The sequence below is a fragment of the Homalodisca vitripennis genome, chromosome 2, assembly GCF_021130785.1.
Source record: "Homalodisca vitripennis isolate AUS2020 chromosome 2, UT_GWSS_2.1, whole genome shotgun sequence".
NCBI lineage: Eukaryota > Metazoa > Arthropoda > Insecta > Hemiptera > Cicadellidae > Homalodisca > Homalodisca vitripennis.
Window position 1 is genome coordinate 200,144,283 of NC_060208.1, and position 18,508 is coordinate 200,162,790.

The 18,508-nt window shown below is 32.7% G+C and overlaps 1 protein-coding gene across 1 annotated transcript; it reads right to left on the reverse strand.

The window, feature by feature from the left end:
- Nucleotides 1-2,491: 2,491 nt before the first annotated feature.
- On the reverse strand, nt 2,492-2,965 carry LOC124353391 (protamine-like). Its single transcript, XM_046803234.1, has one exon. The coding sequence runs from the start codon at nt 2,891-2,893 to the stop codon at nt 2,579-2,581; it is 315 nt and encodes a 104-aa protein (XP_046659190.1). The 5' UTR covers nt 2,894-2,965; the 3' UTR covers nt 2,492-2,578.
- Nucleotides 2,966-18,508: the final 15,543 nt, after the last annotated feature.

Below are 18,508 nucleotides of genomic sequence, written 5' to 3' on the forward strand. Positions count from 1 at the left end.
ATAACCTGAAAACTTCCATACCCAAAGAAAGTCTGCAGAAGCAGGTATGGATTCAGACGATGCGATATTCGGACAACGTCAAGAATATTATGAGTACACTAATCGAACAGTTAGAAAACAACTCATTGTAAAACACTACTAGTTTATAGAAGTGTTTAATTATTTTCCTCAAAATATATAATGCTGTATGTTATTGTGTTTTCTTTTACGTCAACAGATTTTTTATTAACTTTTGTTAGTTCAGATAAAACGTTTATGTAACGGTTTGTTTACGATTCGTTAAAGCTGTCGTTCTACTAAGAAAGCGTGTGGACATACGTGAATCGAAACGAACGTGTAAAACATACATCCATAGCGCTCCGAAAGAAGTAGCCACTTCAACAAGGACCGACATTAACCTCTTAATAGCACGCTTGGATTGCCACTGAACGGAGAAACGCCCTCCCTGACATCAAAATGGGCGCGATAGTCCCGCCCCTAGCGGATACAGAGCGCACAAGAGTGGCGTTCCGTGGCGTTTAACGAAAGTTTTTCCCATTTAAAACCTACATCAATAGCCCGCCAAAATAATATTCATTTCAAAAATGTATATATTAAATGTTATGTTATGTTTAAAGGTTGTAATTAAGAAAGTAACATTAATCTAAAATTTAAATTAATAGTAAAGAATATTAGTGAACCAATATTTAATAGAAGTTAAGTAGCATTTTACATACATGTATAGACCCCTACAGAGAGAGATAGAGGATATTCAATATTGCCCTGGCTCTCCGAACCTTCTCTCCCTCATCAGCGGAGATTACACTGACATTGACAAAACAGTTGGTCCTGGTTACTGCTATTGTAGATTTTACAGCGTTAATTTACATGAAATCGTATTTTGTGTTTATATTTGCCGTATATTAGCTAACAAAAATAATTGGTTTTCTAATTATTCTCTGATTTTTTAGACTTTATTTTATTATCATATATTTATATTAAAATGTAACCTATACCAGTCATTGAATAGTTGTCACTTTATTTAACCGATGGCAGTGATTATAAAGAGTAACCTTGGTTTCTTTCATTATAAAGATGTGCAATAGAACTGTGTTATTAAGTGATTAACAAAATTTAACACTTAGAGCGATAGCTTTTTGATCTTTAACTTTAAGATCTCATTTTCAAGGAAATTTCATAATCCTGAGTCCATGTGAATACATTGATTTATTATGGGTTACATAGTTGATACACTAGCCAGTTCAAAGGTATTTTCCCCTGTTATATAAGCGTAAATATTTAGGAAGGTTCTGCGCAAACTAAATAGGGCTATTGGGGTTAAAATAGATACACTAGGTAATTTAAAGAGGTTTCCCTCTGTTATATGCACGTAAATATTTATGATGGTTTTGTGTAACCACAATACAATTTTGGAAACAAACAACAAAGTGGTAGTGGCTAAAAATCTCGGTTTGTTTATTAATTGGCCAATACTATATTTATCAAAATACAGAATCAATTAAAAAAAGAAAAAATATTCATTGACATTAAGCTATACGGATTCTGAGTTACAGGCATCTTAACACCACTTTCGATATTATATTAGGTTACGCCTAGAACTATTAAACAAATTTTAGTTAGTCATTAGAGACACCTTTGACGACAACACTAAAAATAGAAAAATTTTTGTCTGTATAAATCCACGATGAACTGAAGGCATTAAAAATAGTAATTGGAGATACATTGAAATCAGATTCACAAAAATTGCTGATGATGTCAATAGGCTACACAAATTTGACAGTACGTATAATATGAAAGGGTGACTCTTACGTTCAAATGTTTCAAATAATTCCATTAGAGATTTTACTTTAAGAATGTATAATTTTCTTAAATTAAATGAAATTTAAAAACTATTAATTAAGAAGTTAAAATCATTAGAAACCTGTCATTCCCTGAAGTCATGACCTTTCCATACTACAGAGAATCACCTTTTTTAAACCTAGCTTGCAGTTATGTGTTAGGTTAGCTGTACATCTGAGGAAGAGATCAGATTGCAGATGTAGATATGCAGGGTTAATGATTTTTTGTGTCATTTCATCATCCTTCGTTTTAGTCGAGTTCGAAATCGTGATGGGATTTACTCTAAAACATTTAGGACCGAATAGTAAATTCAGTTTATATTTTTTTAGTATTCTTTGTTTATTGTCACTTAGCATTTAAATCTACTTGAAAAAGATTCTCACAGTAGTTATGTGAAACAATAAAATTTTTCAAACTCCAATAAAATGATTATTTTCGATTTCTTGTCGGATTAATTAATGCGATTACGATGTTTCAAATTTTATACATGCAAAGATCTAAGAATTGCTTAAAATTGTTCATTGTAAACATTGTTTTTCACTGAGCTTATATTATTATGTTCCATATGAATTGCGAATTAAATCTGTGATAATTAATAAAAGTTCTTCTGAAATGTTAGTATGTGTTGGGTCTAATATTAAGGCAACATAAATACACAACAAATATTTATTTAAAGCGACCAAAACATTTCTTATTGTGAACAACGAATCAGGATAAAGTTAGGGATAATGGCCAACCTTCAGGTGCGGTATCCCCTCTTCTTGGCGCGGCAAGCCTCCATGATGTATTTCCTTTTCTCACTCTTCGACATTTTGCACCATTGCTCCCGGGCTCTCCTGACCAACTTGGTAATGGGCCAGCCGTACTTGCCCTTGCGGTACTGGCGCAGGAAGTTCACGAAGGGCTTCACGGAGATTCGCCTCCAGTTCCGGTTGCAGATCGTGACTTTAGAGCGAATCCCACCTCGGCAGCACCTGCGAGTCGTGGCTTTACGCTTCCTCGCACAGAGATACTTCCTCAAGCGGCCGCCGCACTTCCACTTTCTTCTCGCCATTTCGGGAAAGGAGTACCGGCACTGATAATTTTGAGTCAATCCAGACAATTTTTAGATTTCAGTTACTGAACTATTGCTATGCAACAATGTTGATTGTTGGAAATCTTTTGAGAGAGATGCTACTCGTAGTTGGCCTCCCGCCGCGCATCTGAGGCTCCGCCTCCAACACGGAGTTATAGTTTAAAACTGGATTATAAAAGAACTGGGTCCAACTCAAATCCATAAATATTTCTCTTCATAAGTTTATATTTTATTGCTCAATGGATGACTAATTAATTGTTGTAATTTAATTATCTATTAATAATAATGAGTTTTTTAAATAAAATTTCTATGTGAAACCCTATACAGATAACTGCATTTGAACGATACGTTTTGACTTTTGAAATTTAGTGAAGTTATTGATTTCCAAATTTATTCTAGCGATAATATTCATCGTCAATTCATATATTTATATGTTAAAATTATAACCTTTGTAATATAAAACTTAATTTATTTGTAAAATGTTTATTCTTCATACAACTCTAATTAAAGTAATTCATAAAAATATCAATAGTAAATAAATAACGAAAAAAATAAGAAACACCAAAATTCACGAAATAAAGAAAATGTTTTTGAGTATTTTACATATAATCCACATAATTGCTCAGAGTTTTGCGTACTACTCTTGAAGTCAAATGTACGTTTTCTTTGATGAATAAGAAAAGCTTTTGAACGTGGTATTATTGAAGTTTGAGTGCCATCATTCTTGAAAGTACAAACATTTTCGGAAACTCAGAGTTGAAGATAATTGCAAAGGGGATTTTAAGGAAATTTCTCTAGAAAAACACGAAGACAGCCGAATATGAAATAAGCATGTTCTTACTGTGGCGGAAGGGACATTCTTTATACTATCAAAAGCAAGGAAGACGTTCCCACATATTTCAGAGATTACAGAAAAAGAGAATAAGCTCGGATACAGAGGAGAGAGAACAGTAAAGACTGGCACAGTTTACTCCCGGACTCGAGGCCACAGCTCAGCCTTATCTCGCTGTAAATAACTGCTGTCTTACAGGGAGCAAGTTTTATCATCAAGTTGATGTGTTTTGTAATGTTATCTCTAGGTTAGTAAACCCTAGTAAACTCCAGTGTTATATTCCCAAAAAGACGTTCCCACATATTTCAGAGATTACAGAAAAAGAGAATAAGCTCGGATACAGAGGAGAGAGAACAGTAAAGACTGGCACAGTTTACTCCCGGACTCGAGGCCACAGCTCAGCCTTATCTCGCTGTAAATAACTGCTGTCTTACAGGGAGCAAGTTTTATCATCAAGTTGATGTGTTTTGTAATGTTTTCTCTAGGTTAGTAAACCCTAGTAAACTCCAGTGTTATATTCCCAAAAAGACGTTCCCACATATTTCAGAGATTACAGAGAAAGAGCATAAGCTCGGATACAGAGGAGAGAGAACAGTAAAGACTGGCACAGTTTAGTCCCGGACTCGAGGCCACAGCTCAGTCTTATCTCGCTGTAAATAACTGCTGTCTTACAGGGAGTAAGTTTAATCATCAAGTTGATGTGTTTTGTAATGTTATCTCTAGGTTAGTAAACCCTAGTAAACTCCGGTGTTATATTGTTCCCACATATTTCAGAGATTACAGAGAAAGAGCATAAGCTCGGATACAGAGGAGAGAGAACAGTAAAGACTGGCACAGTTTAGTCCGGACTCGAGGCCACAGCTCAGTCTTATCTCGCTGTAAATAACTGCTGTCTTACAGGGAGTAAGTTTAATCATCAAGTTGATGTGTTTTGTAATGTTATCTCTAGGTTAGTAAACCCTAGTAAACTCCGGTGTTATATTCCCAGAAAGACGTTCCCACATATTTCAGAGATTACAGAAAAAGAGAATAAGCTCGGATACAGAGGAGAGAGAACAGTAAAGACTGGCACAGTTTAGTCCCGGACTCGAGGCCACAGCTCAGCCTTATCTCGCTGTAAATAACTGCTGTCTTACAGGGAGCAAGTTTTATCATCAAGTTGATGTGTTTTGTAATGTTATCTCTAGGTTAGTAAACCCTAGTAAACTCCAGTGTTATATTCCCATGGAGGCGTACTAACTTTCACACGCGTATGACTCAAATTAAAACTTTTATCTTGTTAATGTAAACTATTAACTTGTTATAAGTTAATCTAATTAAATTAAAATTACATTTGGAGCAGATTGTAATATCTAAAATTAAATTTTGGGACGTCAATTATTAACTTTTACACACAAAACCCAAAGTCTTGAGTGATAACATTTATAACCAATTATTATTTGATAGCATAATGGTATGCATGGCAGTTGCCATCTTTATTTGTCTACCTTTGAAATCTACCCTCTTTCACAGGTGAAAACATAACCGGGCACTTAAACCCTAAAAAATGGAATACTACTCAAAGATGTAGACAAAGACCTCTTATATATTTTAAATGAAGATTTTCGATAAAATACCTAAAATTGAGCTTCACTCAGAGATAATTAATTATTGACATACTAAACAAAAATTAGGTGCCGGTTTTCATTAGAAGAGTTAATCTTTGGACTACAATCGCTGAAATTGCTCTGTAATTCTAAACTGTTTGTACGAAATGAATGTTCATTATGAAGATATTTTGAAGTCATTTCATATTATTACAGTCATCTGAGTCCGTCTGAATTCGATTTTTATAGTATAAGAATTTAATTTGCTGAACTTTGTGATTAGACATTGCATTTAGTGTTTCTAACCATTCTTCATTAAAAGTCTTTTGTATATCATTTTAAGAATTATTAAACAGTCCAACTGAAATTATTGGCATTCAGCTCAAAATTTATATATTTTTGGTAAAATAACGTTTTCTATTAAAGGTTTAGCAGCAAATTATAATATTTGACTTTTAATATTAAAAATCAAGGTTCTGTCATAAAATAAGTTTCATTTAACCTATTGTTGTACAAGAGTTTCATACTTAAAAACTGTAATATTTTACAACTATTTAGAAAAGGAATGCTTAGTATTATAATTACACGCTTTGATTGTATTAGTTACACAACAGATAACTCATCCAGTGCTATAAGTTGAGACAAGGAGAAGTGAGCGCTCGCACTGATCTCTGTGGAGTCTGGTAGTAAATATTTGAATGGTAACAATCAGTGCGCCACAGCGCAGCCTAGCGTCAGGCTTCGGAAGTAACGGAATCAATCACCCGGACTTCAGCACACCTAATCCGTATGAATGATTTATCTCCTGTGTAACTAATACAAAGCTAAATATCACAAGCGAGAATGCCTATAACTATCGGTATATCAAATACTGTTTCAATCGCTCAGCATTTAAGTAATTAATTTTCTCATTGAACATTTAGATAATAATAAGCTCTTCCAAGAACGGGTTCATTTTGGCAGATTTATCCTGGTTGTTTCATTAGATGCGTTTTCCTCATAAGCTGTAACGAGCTCAAGTTATCCTTAGCACAAGTTTTCCCTAAATAAATATAGCTCCAGTAAAGAGGATCCACTAATCTGGTCACTTAATACCACATAAAAGTGTTGTAAACATTATTTTGCTTTGTATTTTTAACCTTTTTAATCGTATTTTGTGAGAAATACTAAACGCAGTCTCACAAAACGTGAAAATCTCATGTTTTCATAAAACGGTGATGTACGAAAAATGCACGTAAATATGGAATACAGTGAAAAAGTTTGAAAGTGGTTTTTAGAGTTATTTACGTGCACACATTTTATATATTTATATGCCTATTTATTTTTATTTACCTTTATTTTACATTTAGTTCGTGTATTATAGAGTACAATTTTAAAATTTTTATGTTACATTTTTGTAATTTTTCCGGGTTCAGGAGAAAGTATTTTTCATTTTATTATTCTTCACATTTACTATAATGAACTCACTAGCAAGACAAACAGAACAAGTATTTGTGAACAAGAATTTCAAATATCAGTCATCAACTCATAGTATAATTTGTTTATTAGTTTATTGCTTTCTTTGAGACAAAGTACATTGTATTTGATGATAAATAAATTATAATACAAACTGGTGTATACAAATTCATATATTATAAATGGTTGTAATGAGTAATAAAATTAAAGAAAACAGATGAACATTTAAAAATCAATCCTAATGATCCAAACTGCGAAGTTCGACACTAAATGGGCTGAAATTTTAATTGGGAAACAAATGCAATCTTCTCAGAAAACATAATTGTTTTTTTTTACCTTCAAACACTTGTAAACTCATGTATTTTCAAGTTTCCTTTAAAATTCAATAAAATATACATATTTGGAGTAAATAAAAAATTTAGTTTTGTGTCGTCCTGTTTTTATTAGGTCTACTTGAACACTCCTTTTACAGAAAAAATATTATTTTATATCAAATATAATGAGTTTCAGAATCAGGAGTACACATTAAAGAAAATATTACAAAAAAAATTATGGTTGCCTGTAAAGTCGGTTTTACGGGCGAAGATTTTACGTGACAACGTCTTTTTCTCGGTAGAATATTTATTGATATGAATATTATTAAATTGCACAATAGGAACAAGGAATTGAATGCGTGGAACATCAAAACACTCAATATTATATTATTTTTCAGCTAATTTTCGATTTTATCTAGCAATAACGTTTCAAAAACTTATTCTGAAACACAAATATGAGCTCGATTTATCTAAGAAAAAGTGTCATATCGGTCCAGAGTCAGGCTTTCATCGGCCTTCCTCATATATCATCAATAGGTAATGTACACTATAACCTCAATACACTGTTTAATATGTAAAAATAATCTAAAAGAGAACTAACTGAATTTAGACAGACGTTATCGTATATTTAATTTGTTAAGAACACTATTTTTGTTTAGTTCTTTTTATCTCTATGGAACCAATCACCTAGTCTTAAAAAGAAGATAAAAATGGATTTTACTTATACTGTGTGAATAATGGCAGTAAAGGGAACTTGCAGATCACATAGTTTAACCAAATTACTTGTTTACTCTGGCCATTCAAAACGTGTTGAAGTACGTAAATAAAATAACTTCCCCTGCTTTGAAGCTCCATGAAGAGAAGAAAAAAATTATGGTTGCCTGTAAAGTCGGTTTTACGGGCGAAGATTTTACGTGACAACGTCTTTTTCTCGGTAGAATATTTATTGATATGAATATTATTAAATTGCACAATAGGAACAAGGAATTGAATGAAAATAAGAATTGCACAAATTTTAACTATAGAAATATATTTTGTTTACTAAAACATTGTACATAATTTGAAATTAATTAAAATTTGTTATTGTAAATGGTAAAGTTGAATAAAACATTTACTAAAATTGGAATTTGAAATTCTTGCTAAACACAGTTAAATTCTAACTCCGCGCGTGGTGATTGGTCGGTTTAGTTCGTTTGTTTGGTCGCACTGTTATGACAGGTTAGAGGTTATAATTTGTTGTTTTAAATGTTTGACTAGCAATACGCGCTGTTTCTTCTCAATCGACTGAATTACGATTGATTGCAGAGTGATTTAAACTAATAATTTACTTAACACTATCAACATTTGTCAATAGTATGACATAACCTATAAACTCAGTTTCTCAACTTTTGTGTCAATCTAACAATTAATCAATCAATCATAGTTTACGATAATGAAATATCAGTGTAAAATTATTTACCTTTATTGTTGTAGTTGTTGTAAATGACGAATCTAAGCACTCCACATTTTCACGAATAAACATAGTTATCCCGTGCGGCGGACCCACAGTTATCTGCTTTATCCCGTGCGGATCCCGTGCGGCGGACCTACTGGACGGGCATCGTAACGTTACCGGGCGTTACACTTTTTCATGAGTGACTCCGAGCCGCAACCTAATTTAAGACGTTGTCACGTCAAAATAAAATGTATTGACTCAAACCTTTGAAAGACTGGCGTTGATCCGTGATCAGGCATGCTCTCCTGAATCAGGATGCCCCATTGATCCAGAATGCTCCATTGATCCAGAATGCTCCATTGATTCAGGATGCTCCAACCCCAGTGAACTGACTGGTAGATATCTATTAACATCTAAGTCTTTCTGTTCCTCACCCCGTTGAAACATCACTAACACAATTGAATGTTGAGTTTTCACTTCACTTTTCAACTACGAATTAACATCTTGTTCAATGAAGCTCTCCACTGCGAGGTAAAAATATTTCAAGAATGTAATTGTAATTGTAATTTTAACTTCTTACTATTTAGACAAGTAACATTTTTTTTGACTTTAGTTTTTAATTTATTATGTTTCTTTAACCTTACAACCTTATTAGCAGCACCTAATGAAGATGATCGATCGAAACTCTCGAGACGCAATATGCTATTTTTGTGACATATAACGACGGTAAATGTTAAAAATCCAGTTTCCTTTTCAATTTAATTATTTTTACCTATAATATCTACAGCGTATTATTGGAAACGCTTATTTAAAGAGTTTTATGATATTCGGTAAAGTAGTGCTTTTTCAAAATGCATAGTTCTGTAAGAGCTGAATGGACTGTTTATGTATATCTCGTATTTTGTTTACATGTAATATTTATTAAAATTTTAGTGTTAAAATCACATTATACACCTTTATTTTGTTTCACATAATCGTTGTAAATAAAAAATATAATCAGAAATACACCTATTAAAACGTATGAATGGTTAATCCAGTAAAAATCTACACTTTTCTGAAGAGGTTTCCTCGGAACTCCTGTTCCTACAAAACTTTGTAGTACGCTATGTAGGTTTGGATTCATGTTGAAACATTGCTGACATAGCAGTTCTGATTGTAACAGGAGAGCATGGTAAATACGTAACTTTAGCGGTGAAAACTTGCACAATCTTCACAGTAGAGCGATGGAACCGTTTTGTTTGTGTTTCGTACTGCTTGTGGTGTAAAGTCTGCAATGACACACACCGTATCGTCTACATACTGATTTATCTCGCTAAAATGTAAACTCAGTCATTGCACTGCTGGAAATTTCAGAAGTACATATTTTACTTACTTCTAAAAAAGTAAAGTAAGTAAGTAGTATAGTAAAGTAAGTAAAGTGTGGTATTAATAACACACAAGAGAGCATTGTTTGGAAATTTGGAATTTAATAGTGTTTTGACAGTAAATATTAGTTATATTTACCATTAAAATAAAGTAAAAAAAAGTGGATCCAGAGCGCGAAAGCTAGCAATTGACCTTGGTTTGAAAGTATAAATTTGTTTTAGCAAATTATGGAACAAATAAACGACCCTTTCCCCCTCACAATTAGACTAATAAATTCTTTCAATATTGAATATAAATACTTCAACTAAAAAAAGTAAAAGCCTTGATGATACACAGAGATGTAGTTTAGATAAATATTTTATTAACAACCAATGTAACATTTCTCGAGATGATCGGTCACCTACGTGATTTGTTTAGATAAAGCCCAACTCGATGCATCAAAGTAAAAAGAAAATCCAAATATGAAAATAGAAAATATTCCAAATGGAACTTCTGTAAACAATAATTTTGATAGTAAAGTCACCTGCTTTACATTTCTGTTGTTCATATGTTTCATAATATTATATCTAGTCTCTAGGTTTATTATATTTACTAAATAATTTCAGTTTGCAATCCAAAAACTATCACGCTGACGTGTTTCGATTTTATAACACCATTGTTAAATAGTTACTATAATTGAATTGTTATATTTACTAGACATTGTCTTTATCAATAAATAAAAAAAAACAAACAAACGTAAAATAGTTTCTTTCGTGAATAATAATTTTAAAGATTTGGCAAAGATTGGCTGAAAAACCTTGGAAAGGGCTGTTTTTACCCTTATTAGTCATTGCAAAAGTTTAAGAAATATAAAATTCACACTTTACATTTTCAATGGAATTGTGGTATCTCAGGGAATTAGCTTCACATGGAATTAGTTTCACATGGAATGAACACACTAATTTTCAGCTTCTAGTGAAGTGAGTTATTGTTACCATTGCCCATTGTTATGCTGTACAGTCTTCAACAATAAAAATCTTAAATCTTGAGTATTTTGAAATCGATAGTTACTTTTTCTGAATTTTGCCAGCTTATAAAGATTTACCAGCTTTTGCAGTATTTAGATTTCTCATGAACAAAGTAACTGGTACAACTTTTTATTAGAGAATTTGCTTTGATAACCATTTATATACTTTTTAAAATCTATGTTGCAGACACCTAATATGTGTCTATACTATCTTAAATCTATAATTATCTCTATTCTTTTATAAAATCCTCGATAGCCTAGACAACACAGATTGATTCGTTAAATCAGAACACAATTTTTCGATGCAATAGATCCTCAACTTTTATTACCCTGTCTAAAATACTTTCCTCAACATCAGAGTAGGTACAGTCTATAAGTGACTATATGGGCAAAGAAGCTTTATCAACTTCCAGCAGGCATATTGCATAGTACTCTTCTCCATCATTGACAAATACGTGTGTTTATAAATTTAGTGATGTTGTTTTTTTTGACTATGTATAGTCATTCATCCCGCACACTCCTTCCACCAAACTCGTTCATTATATTGGATAATTCCTTTAAATAATGTTTAATTTAGTAGTCTTAATGATTAAAAAATTTATGCACACATCCATTAATACCACCCCACACTTAGTCTTACTTACATACCAAGTCCCATCATACAAACAAGCAAAAGCACACACGTGTTCATTATTATATAGAACCATACGCGTATACAAATCCAACATACTTACACAAATACGCCCTATTTAATTGAAATTAAGTGTGTGAAATACTTGATTTTAGATTACTGTAACATTTTATTGAAAGAAAAGACAAATTTTAATGCCAAACTTAGATTATGGGTATTTAATTTATTAATTTTTAATTTTAACTTGGCATAATTTTAAAATTCCGAGAAGTATATAATTTACGACTACTTTTATTAAACATTAGTAACACAATTAATACATACATACTGTGACTTCTTAACAATATACATATTATTAAATTAAGTTTATCATAGAATTATAACTAAGTAAAACCAGTGATACAGAGATAGAGGATACAAAAAGGAAGGTCACAACATGAAAGTAGTATCAACAAGAAATAAATAACTTCCAGTCAATATACAAAAAAAATATATACGTATGTATACTCAATTAACCTACAAACATACCTACCAATATACAGGTCACAAATTAATACCTTTAAGTAGTTATAGAATTATGATTCGATTATTAATAACATAATTATTTAAATAAAAAAAAATAACACTTCTTCCTTAATGCGATGACACTTTGATACATTAATTTAAAGTACGGTAATATAATAACATTAAAAATCTTTTAATTGGAACTAAAACCGCTTACCTACTCAAACTTGGACAAAATAAGGATGTAGTTTTAATGTAATACATTAAAATAAATTACAACACTTTAAGAAATTATACATACATACTTCAATGTATATATATATACAATTACAAGTCATATATGTAATTTAGAAACTTAATACTTAATTTAAACCCACTAAAGCACGATTAAAGATAATTTTATAACTGAAATCTGTTACGATTTATAAATGTAGTTTAAAATACTGCCAGCTCTAGGAAAGCAACATTAGTTAGTTCAAAGCATGTGTGTGAATAGAAATAAAACAATGAAAGTTTAAATCTAGTTGGATTGTCAACATTTTCCTAAAACTGATACAATTTGGTTTAATTACTATTCGTGATGATTAAATATGGTTTTAACCCTTCTCTGGATTAATTAACAAAACCATCTAACTAATATACTCGCTATATAGGTAAAATAGAGCCAAAAATACTTAATTAAATTTAAACGTAGTTGATTCATTTACATGTAAAACACGTCTATATTAAACCTTAAATGGTTATTTGTGTAGAAATTTAGTTGAAGGTGAAACAAATATTAAGTATACAAAAATAATATAAATAATACTAATAATTAAAGTTTATAAAATAGTACAAAAATAATAAATAAGGAAAGACTATTATATAATTAATTATTGAGAAACTTAAAAAAATTCTTTGTTTATTACAATTAATTAATGGAACTGACGAATTATTTAATCCCTACATTATACTCACACAACTAATTGAAGTAAACCATTGGTGTAGTAGATTTGCACCATATCCCGTGTACGAGTGTCCTGTTAAGGTGATGCTCCCGCTCTCTCATGTCCTCAAACGATGAGACTCTCTGGGCTGGAGAATAAGCCGTCTTCCTCAACAGATCCTTCCCTCTTTGTACCAACCATTAGCAAGCTTCCCTAATTTGACGAACGCCTTGGCACATCACATCACAGATGCTCACTGATTAAGACGGGCGCTCGAGAAAGTGAAGGTGCTGCCTCTAGTCTCAATGTGATTTTTTCTCGCGGCAGTCAGCCATTCGACTCGAATAGATCTAGAGACAAACTGGACCACGATTCTGGGATAAAATCTCCTGTCTCTGGGAGCCGGGAGCCTGTGAGCGATGGAGATTCCTCCCCTGTTGAACACAACTCCGATCGCCTTCGCAATCGACTAGACTACGGCTTAAATGTCCTCCCCCCTTGTTACAGACACACCCCTAATTTCAATATTGTTACATATTGACCTTCGTTGCAGTTCGTCGATCTCCGTTTTAGCTCACAAATATTCTCAGCCAAGCGTTTGGTTTACCACAGTCTTCTTTGAGCGTCGAATTATCTTTCTCAACGGCGGAGAGTTTATTCTTTTCTTCTCCTAACGACTCACGAACAGAAATCATAGTCTTTTCTAAAGATGAAAAACTTTCGCTGTTGCATTTTAAATTTCCTATTTCATGTTTTTTAACAAGTCCATAATTTATTATAGGAACGTCACTCTTTGTAGAGAAAGCACCATCAACGTCACACTCGTCAGCGTGAAGTAGTTAGCGCCTTCGCGGACATCTTCGACAGTTTAAGCGACGGTTCGGATCCGGCAACAAGTAGCATGAAACTCCATACTGCATAACGAACACTTGGCTACTTCTTTGGCGTTAGAAGTATTTAACTGAAATTTATCACACACCGTAGTCACGCACTTGTGATAAATTTCAAAATAAAATACCAATAACGATATAGCGTATCCGTATCACCAGTATTCAGGAGGGTAAAGTATAAATAAAAAAAATCAATAAAGCGAAGTTAGTTAGAAATCAACATCGATTAACATGGACTTAACAATCAAGGCAAGAACTGAGCAGGCAGGTCCGAACAGACCGGCAAACTAAAAGAGGCTTATCTGAACGACCTTTCGCATCGGCGGACTGATAACGACTGAGTAAGATTAAGTTGGGAATGTCAAAGTTACAGGATAGATAAATCTGTCCATATTATGATTTGGTGTCGCAGAAGTTGGGGCTACTTCTAGAAAGCTCTATCAGCGGACAAAAATGATTAATTCCGATCCTGATTTCACGTTACATAATTTCTATAAATATTTTTATTGTAAAATAATCATCCCACCCCCCCCCCCCCCCACCCCCCCCCCCCCCCACCCCCCCCCCCCCCCACCCCCCCCCCCCCCCACCCCCCCCCCCCCCCACCCCCCCCCCCCCCCAAATAACAGAATGATAATAGTTATAGTATTGCGTATTTTATCAAACTCATTATATTAGGCAGACTGCAAACTACAAATCACTATCTAAATACCATATAGCAGTATTATAACAAGAATTACATAAAAATAATTGTGGATAACTTAGTACGAAAAATAGTATAATGCAATAATAAGATTAATAAATCTAAAATCAAGTCATGTTTATATCAAACTTTTAATTAAAATTAATTCTATTCGAGGTAGCAGGTTCTGCATTATAGTAAGTTTAGTATAATACTGATTATAAAATAATTAGTGATTCAACTTCATTACAGTACGGTTGTTTCAAAACGTTAGTGTCCATATTAACACGTAAATATGGTATTGTAAAATTCTGTACTTAGCTTTAATACAAAGATTTGCGATGGTTATTAACTTTAAAGGCAAGCTATATTGTTATTTCAATTAGTGTGAAAAAAACTAAATATATTTTTCATAAAATTATCGAGCCCAAGCAAGCTGACCATCTGAATATACTAATTACATAACCAACACTTTAACTATAACGTAACTGTCCAAAATAACTTTTTCTCCAGAGGTTCGAGTTGGGCGTTAACTACTAACAGCATAACTATCGTAAATCCCATATTGAAGTTGTAGGGGAGTGGTTACATTAATAAAAGAAAATGTTAGCTTTACAGGGCTTTACAGTAATAATTTATTACAATACACTGAATTATATGAAATATACTATTCCAGTTATTGGCTGATTTTTCAGATCTCTTTAAATAACTGTTTCTAATTTCTTCTTCAACATAGTCCCTTAACTCTGAATCCGTATTTTAGCCATAAAAAAGTACCCTATATAGAGCCAGGCAAGGTGTACCCAAATCCCCCAGCAATAATTTTAAAGAGAAAATACTTCCCCTATAACTGTATAAACCAAATGTGAGGGTTGTGACTTTATGAACAGTCAACCAGAGAATACATGTTGGCTCTATGAAGGTCGTCATCACTAAAGTTAATAGCTTCATGAGCCCGCCTAAAACAGACAATAAATTAATTAGCTTTAAGCATAGACCAGCTTTAATAGTGAATCTTATGACAATGATAAACATCTCCATCTTACCTAGTCCGTCATGGAGAATACAAAGTCATTTTGGGGACCTGGCAGCACCTGACCTTTTGAAAAAAATGATATCTTGTGGCACCAAAAAGCCCAATGAATCTCTTAACATTGTAATACGATCTCGTTGCTCTTAAGTCCTCATTCACCATTCAAACATGACTAGGACTTAGTGAATATGAAGGTGTTGCTCAATTTAACAAAGAAAGCATATGGGTGTCACCAGAAATAGCTTGGTAAGAATAATTTAACATTTGGATAAAGCAGAATTTGCAAAGCTGAGAAACTCATCGATAAACTGGAAAAAAGTGTCGGGTAAGACCAGTTTGGCTAAGATCAGGTTTAAAAGATAATTTATCAGTAAAAGGAAGAAATTAGACTAAATAAAAAGAACTCTTCACATGGAGCTAGAATGGGCTTTGGTAAGGGTCAAATTTATTTATTACTTTATTCGCGATCATATAAAAACTAAATTTTTTAATACAAAAGGTAAATTTTCTCAGGAACAAAAAGTGATATGGCCTACAGTTTTATTGTTGATTGTTTCATTAAACTATAATATATTAAAAGTGTATAAATTTTCATGATGATAACAATTTATCTTTTATGCTCTTATAATTAAGTGAAGTGAAATAATAAGAGAACAAAATTAGGATATTTGAAACTTACATTGTTGAGACAGTTTGTTTTTCAGACAAATATCTTATTTCTAACATGTATGGGTTCTGAGAAAAATGTACCTAGATATGTAAAAATTAACAAGCGCCGTATAGGGTCATCTGATTGCTCTTAATATTATTTCTTCAATTAACACGAATAAGCATTGTGTAGAATGGACTGTATGTTGGTTCTCTACATACGGAGAGGGAGGCTTTTCTCAGCGATAAGGATATTACTGCATCGTCTAACTGTAATTGGGTTGCTCCCTCGGGAATGACAACTTCCTGATGATAACTGGACGGCAGCAATTACAGGACTCATAGCGTGCTGTTATTGAGGTTCAGTAGACGGCTGTCGTGATCCTGCAGTGCGCGGGACGTGTTATTTCTTTGTCTTCCGTTGTCCATCTCTATTGACTCAATAGTCACACTTTTCCACTTTTACTCAATGATCACTGTTTCAACCCTGCTCATTACGATCCATTCCGACAAACAGTGTTAGGTCATCTACGAATAACTTTTCTCACGGGTAAAAAACAATGACTTGTAGAAAGTCGACCACCAAACATAAAGGTATCTAAATTTTTACAATGTACAAACAGGAGCAACTGAATGAAATATAATGCAATATTGTACCACCTCCACAGCATCTGTAACAGTGTTTGTGTATTTATAGAACTTAATTTTAACATTGTTTACTGACATGACTTTCTTTGGTTTGAAGTTTGTTCTTGACGATGGAAGGATTGTAAAGAAAACATGATTTTTCGGACATTTTCCTTCGTTCCGTGATAACAATTATGAGTATCACTACAATTATAACCAATAATAAAAAATACTCACTCCTGTTCCCTCCTTTTTTGCTGTTATCTTGTTTCTGCTGTGACGATTGCCATTTACTATTCACCTATAGTCAGTCGTAGGTGGTTGGTCGGCAAATGCAGACCTATTGTGACCTGTATTCTCTAGTTCAGTTTTAATAACTAGTGTTGTGTTTTGTTTATCATTAAGTACATGTTTTAGAACTAGTGAAGTTGTCACACAACATGGTGGTTGTGATTCCTGATTTATGCGTGTCACAACGGTCTGGTATGGTTTGTTCATCTTTACCTTAGTTTGTAATTATGAGTCAGGTTAGTTATTTACCTGAAGAAGATATCAGATTGCAGATCTCGAAACGTAGTGTTACTGACTTTTTTGCATCACTGAACGTTAGCAAATGTCTGGAAAAATCATTTTTCCTTCACAATCTTTCCGTCGTCAAAGACAAACTTTAAGCAAAGAATTGATTCTCGGTACGAACCCGGAAACAGTAAAACAAATCAATGTTCTCAGGGCTTGCATCTTAACAACACACTAAACAATCAAGCAAGTTTTGCAAATTAACTAAACACACTGGTCATTTAACTTTTTTTGCATAAATTTAAGGTTAAAAACTGTATATCTATAGGGATAAATCTAAAAACTCCTTTTCATAGTAGGAAAAACAGTAAAATTTTGTTTCTGGCTTCTAAATCTTTACTTAAAGAAAGAATTGCATATCATAATCGTGAAAGATGCCTCCTCCAAAATAATATTGAATTTTTTTAAATGAATAAAAACCACTGATCGGTACAAAATTCAACAAAGTTCACGAAAGCATCCAAAATATATGTCAAAAATGTTTCTTGAATAAACAAATCTCAAACCTTTAAAAAAGTACGCCCAAACAATGTAATTTGCTTAGATGATCTCAAGGTGAATTCGGAATGCAAATAATATAAATTTAATCATTTGTTTATTTGTACTTAGTTTTGAACTATAGGTTAGTTATTTACCTGAATAAAACGAAGTGTTATATATTTTTATGTATCACTAAACGTTGGAAAATGTCCGGAACAATTAGTTTTCCTTCATAACTTTGAACATTTTCATTTTTATATTTAAAAGGTGTTATTTCTATTATAAAATTGGGCCTACACTTGATAGACACACGAACATTTTGTTATTCCTGTAAAAAATATGAACAATCACGATCAATAAATCGATAACGATTCGAATTTTCTAAACCAACACACACAGAAAGGACATAGCTTAAGCTCAACCAATAATTGTAGCTCATTATAAAGTCCTGCACTATATTTTATTAATCTAAAGAAAACGTTTTTGTGAACTTTATGCATTATCCAATGGTAGAAAATGTTGAAAGATAGGTTTGCAGACCATCTTTTGGTAAACATGGCATTTGTTGTACATACAGATAAATACGTTACTATCGAGCAATATG

Coding starts and splice junctions, on each gene's coding strand:
- LOC124353391 (XM_046803234.1), bottom strand. CDS start 2,893: ATGGCGAGAAGAAAGTGGAAGTGCGGCGGCCGCTTGAGGAAGTATCTC.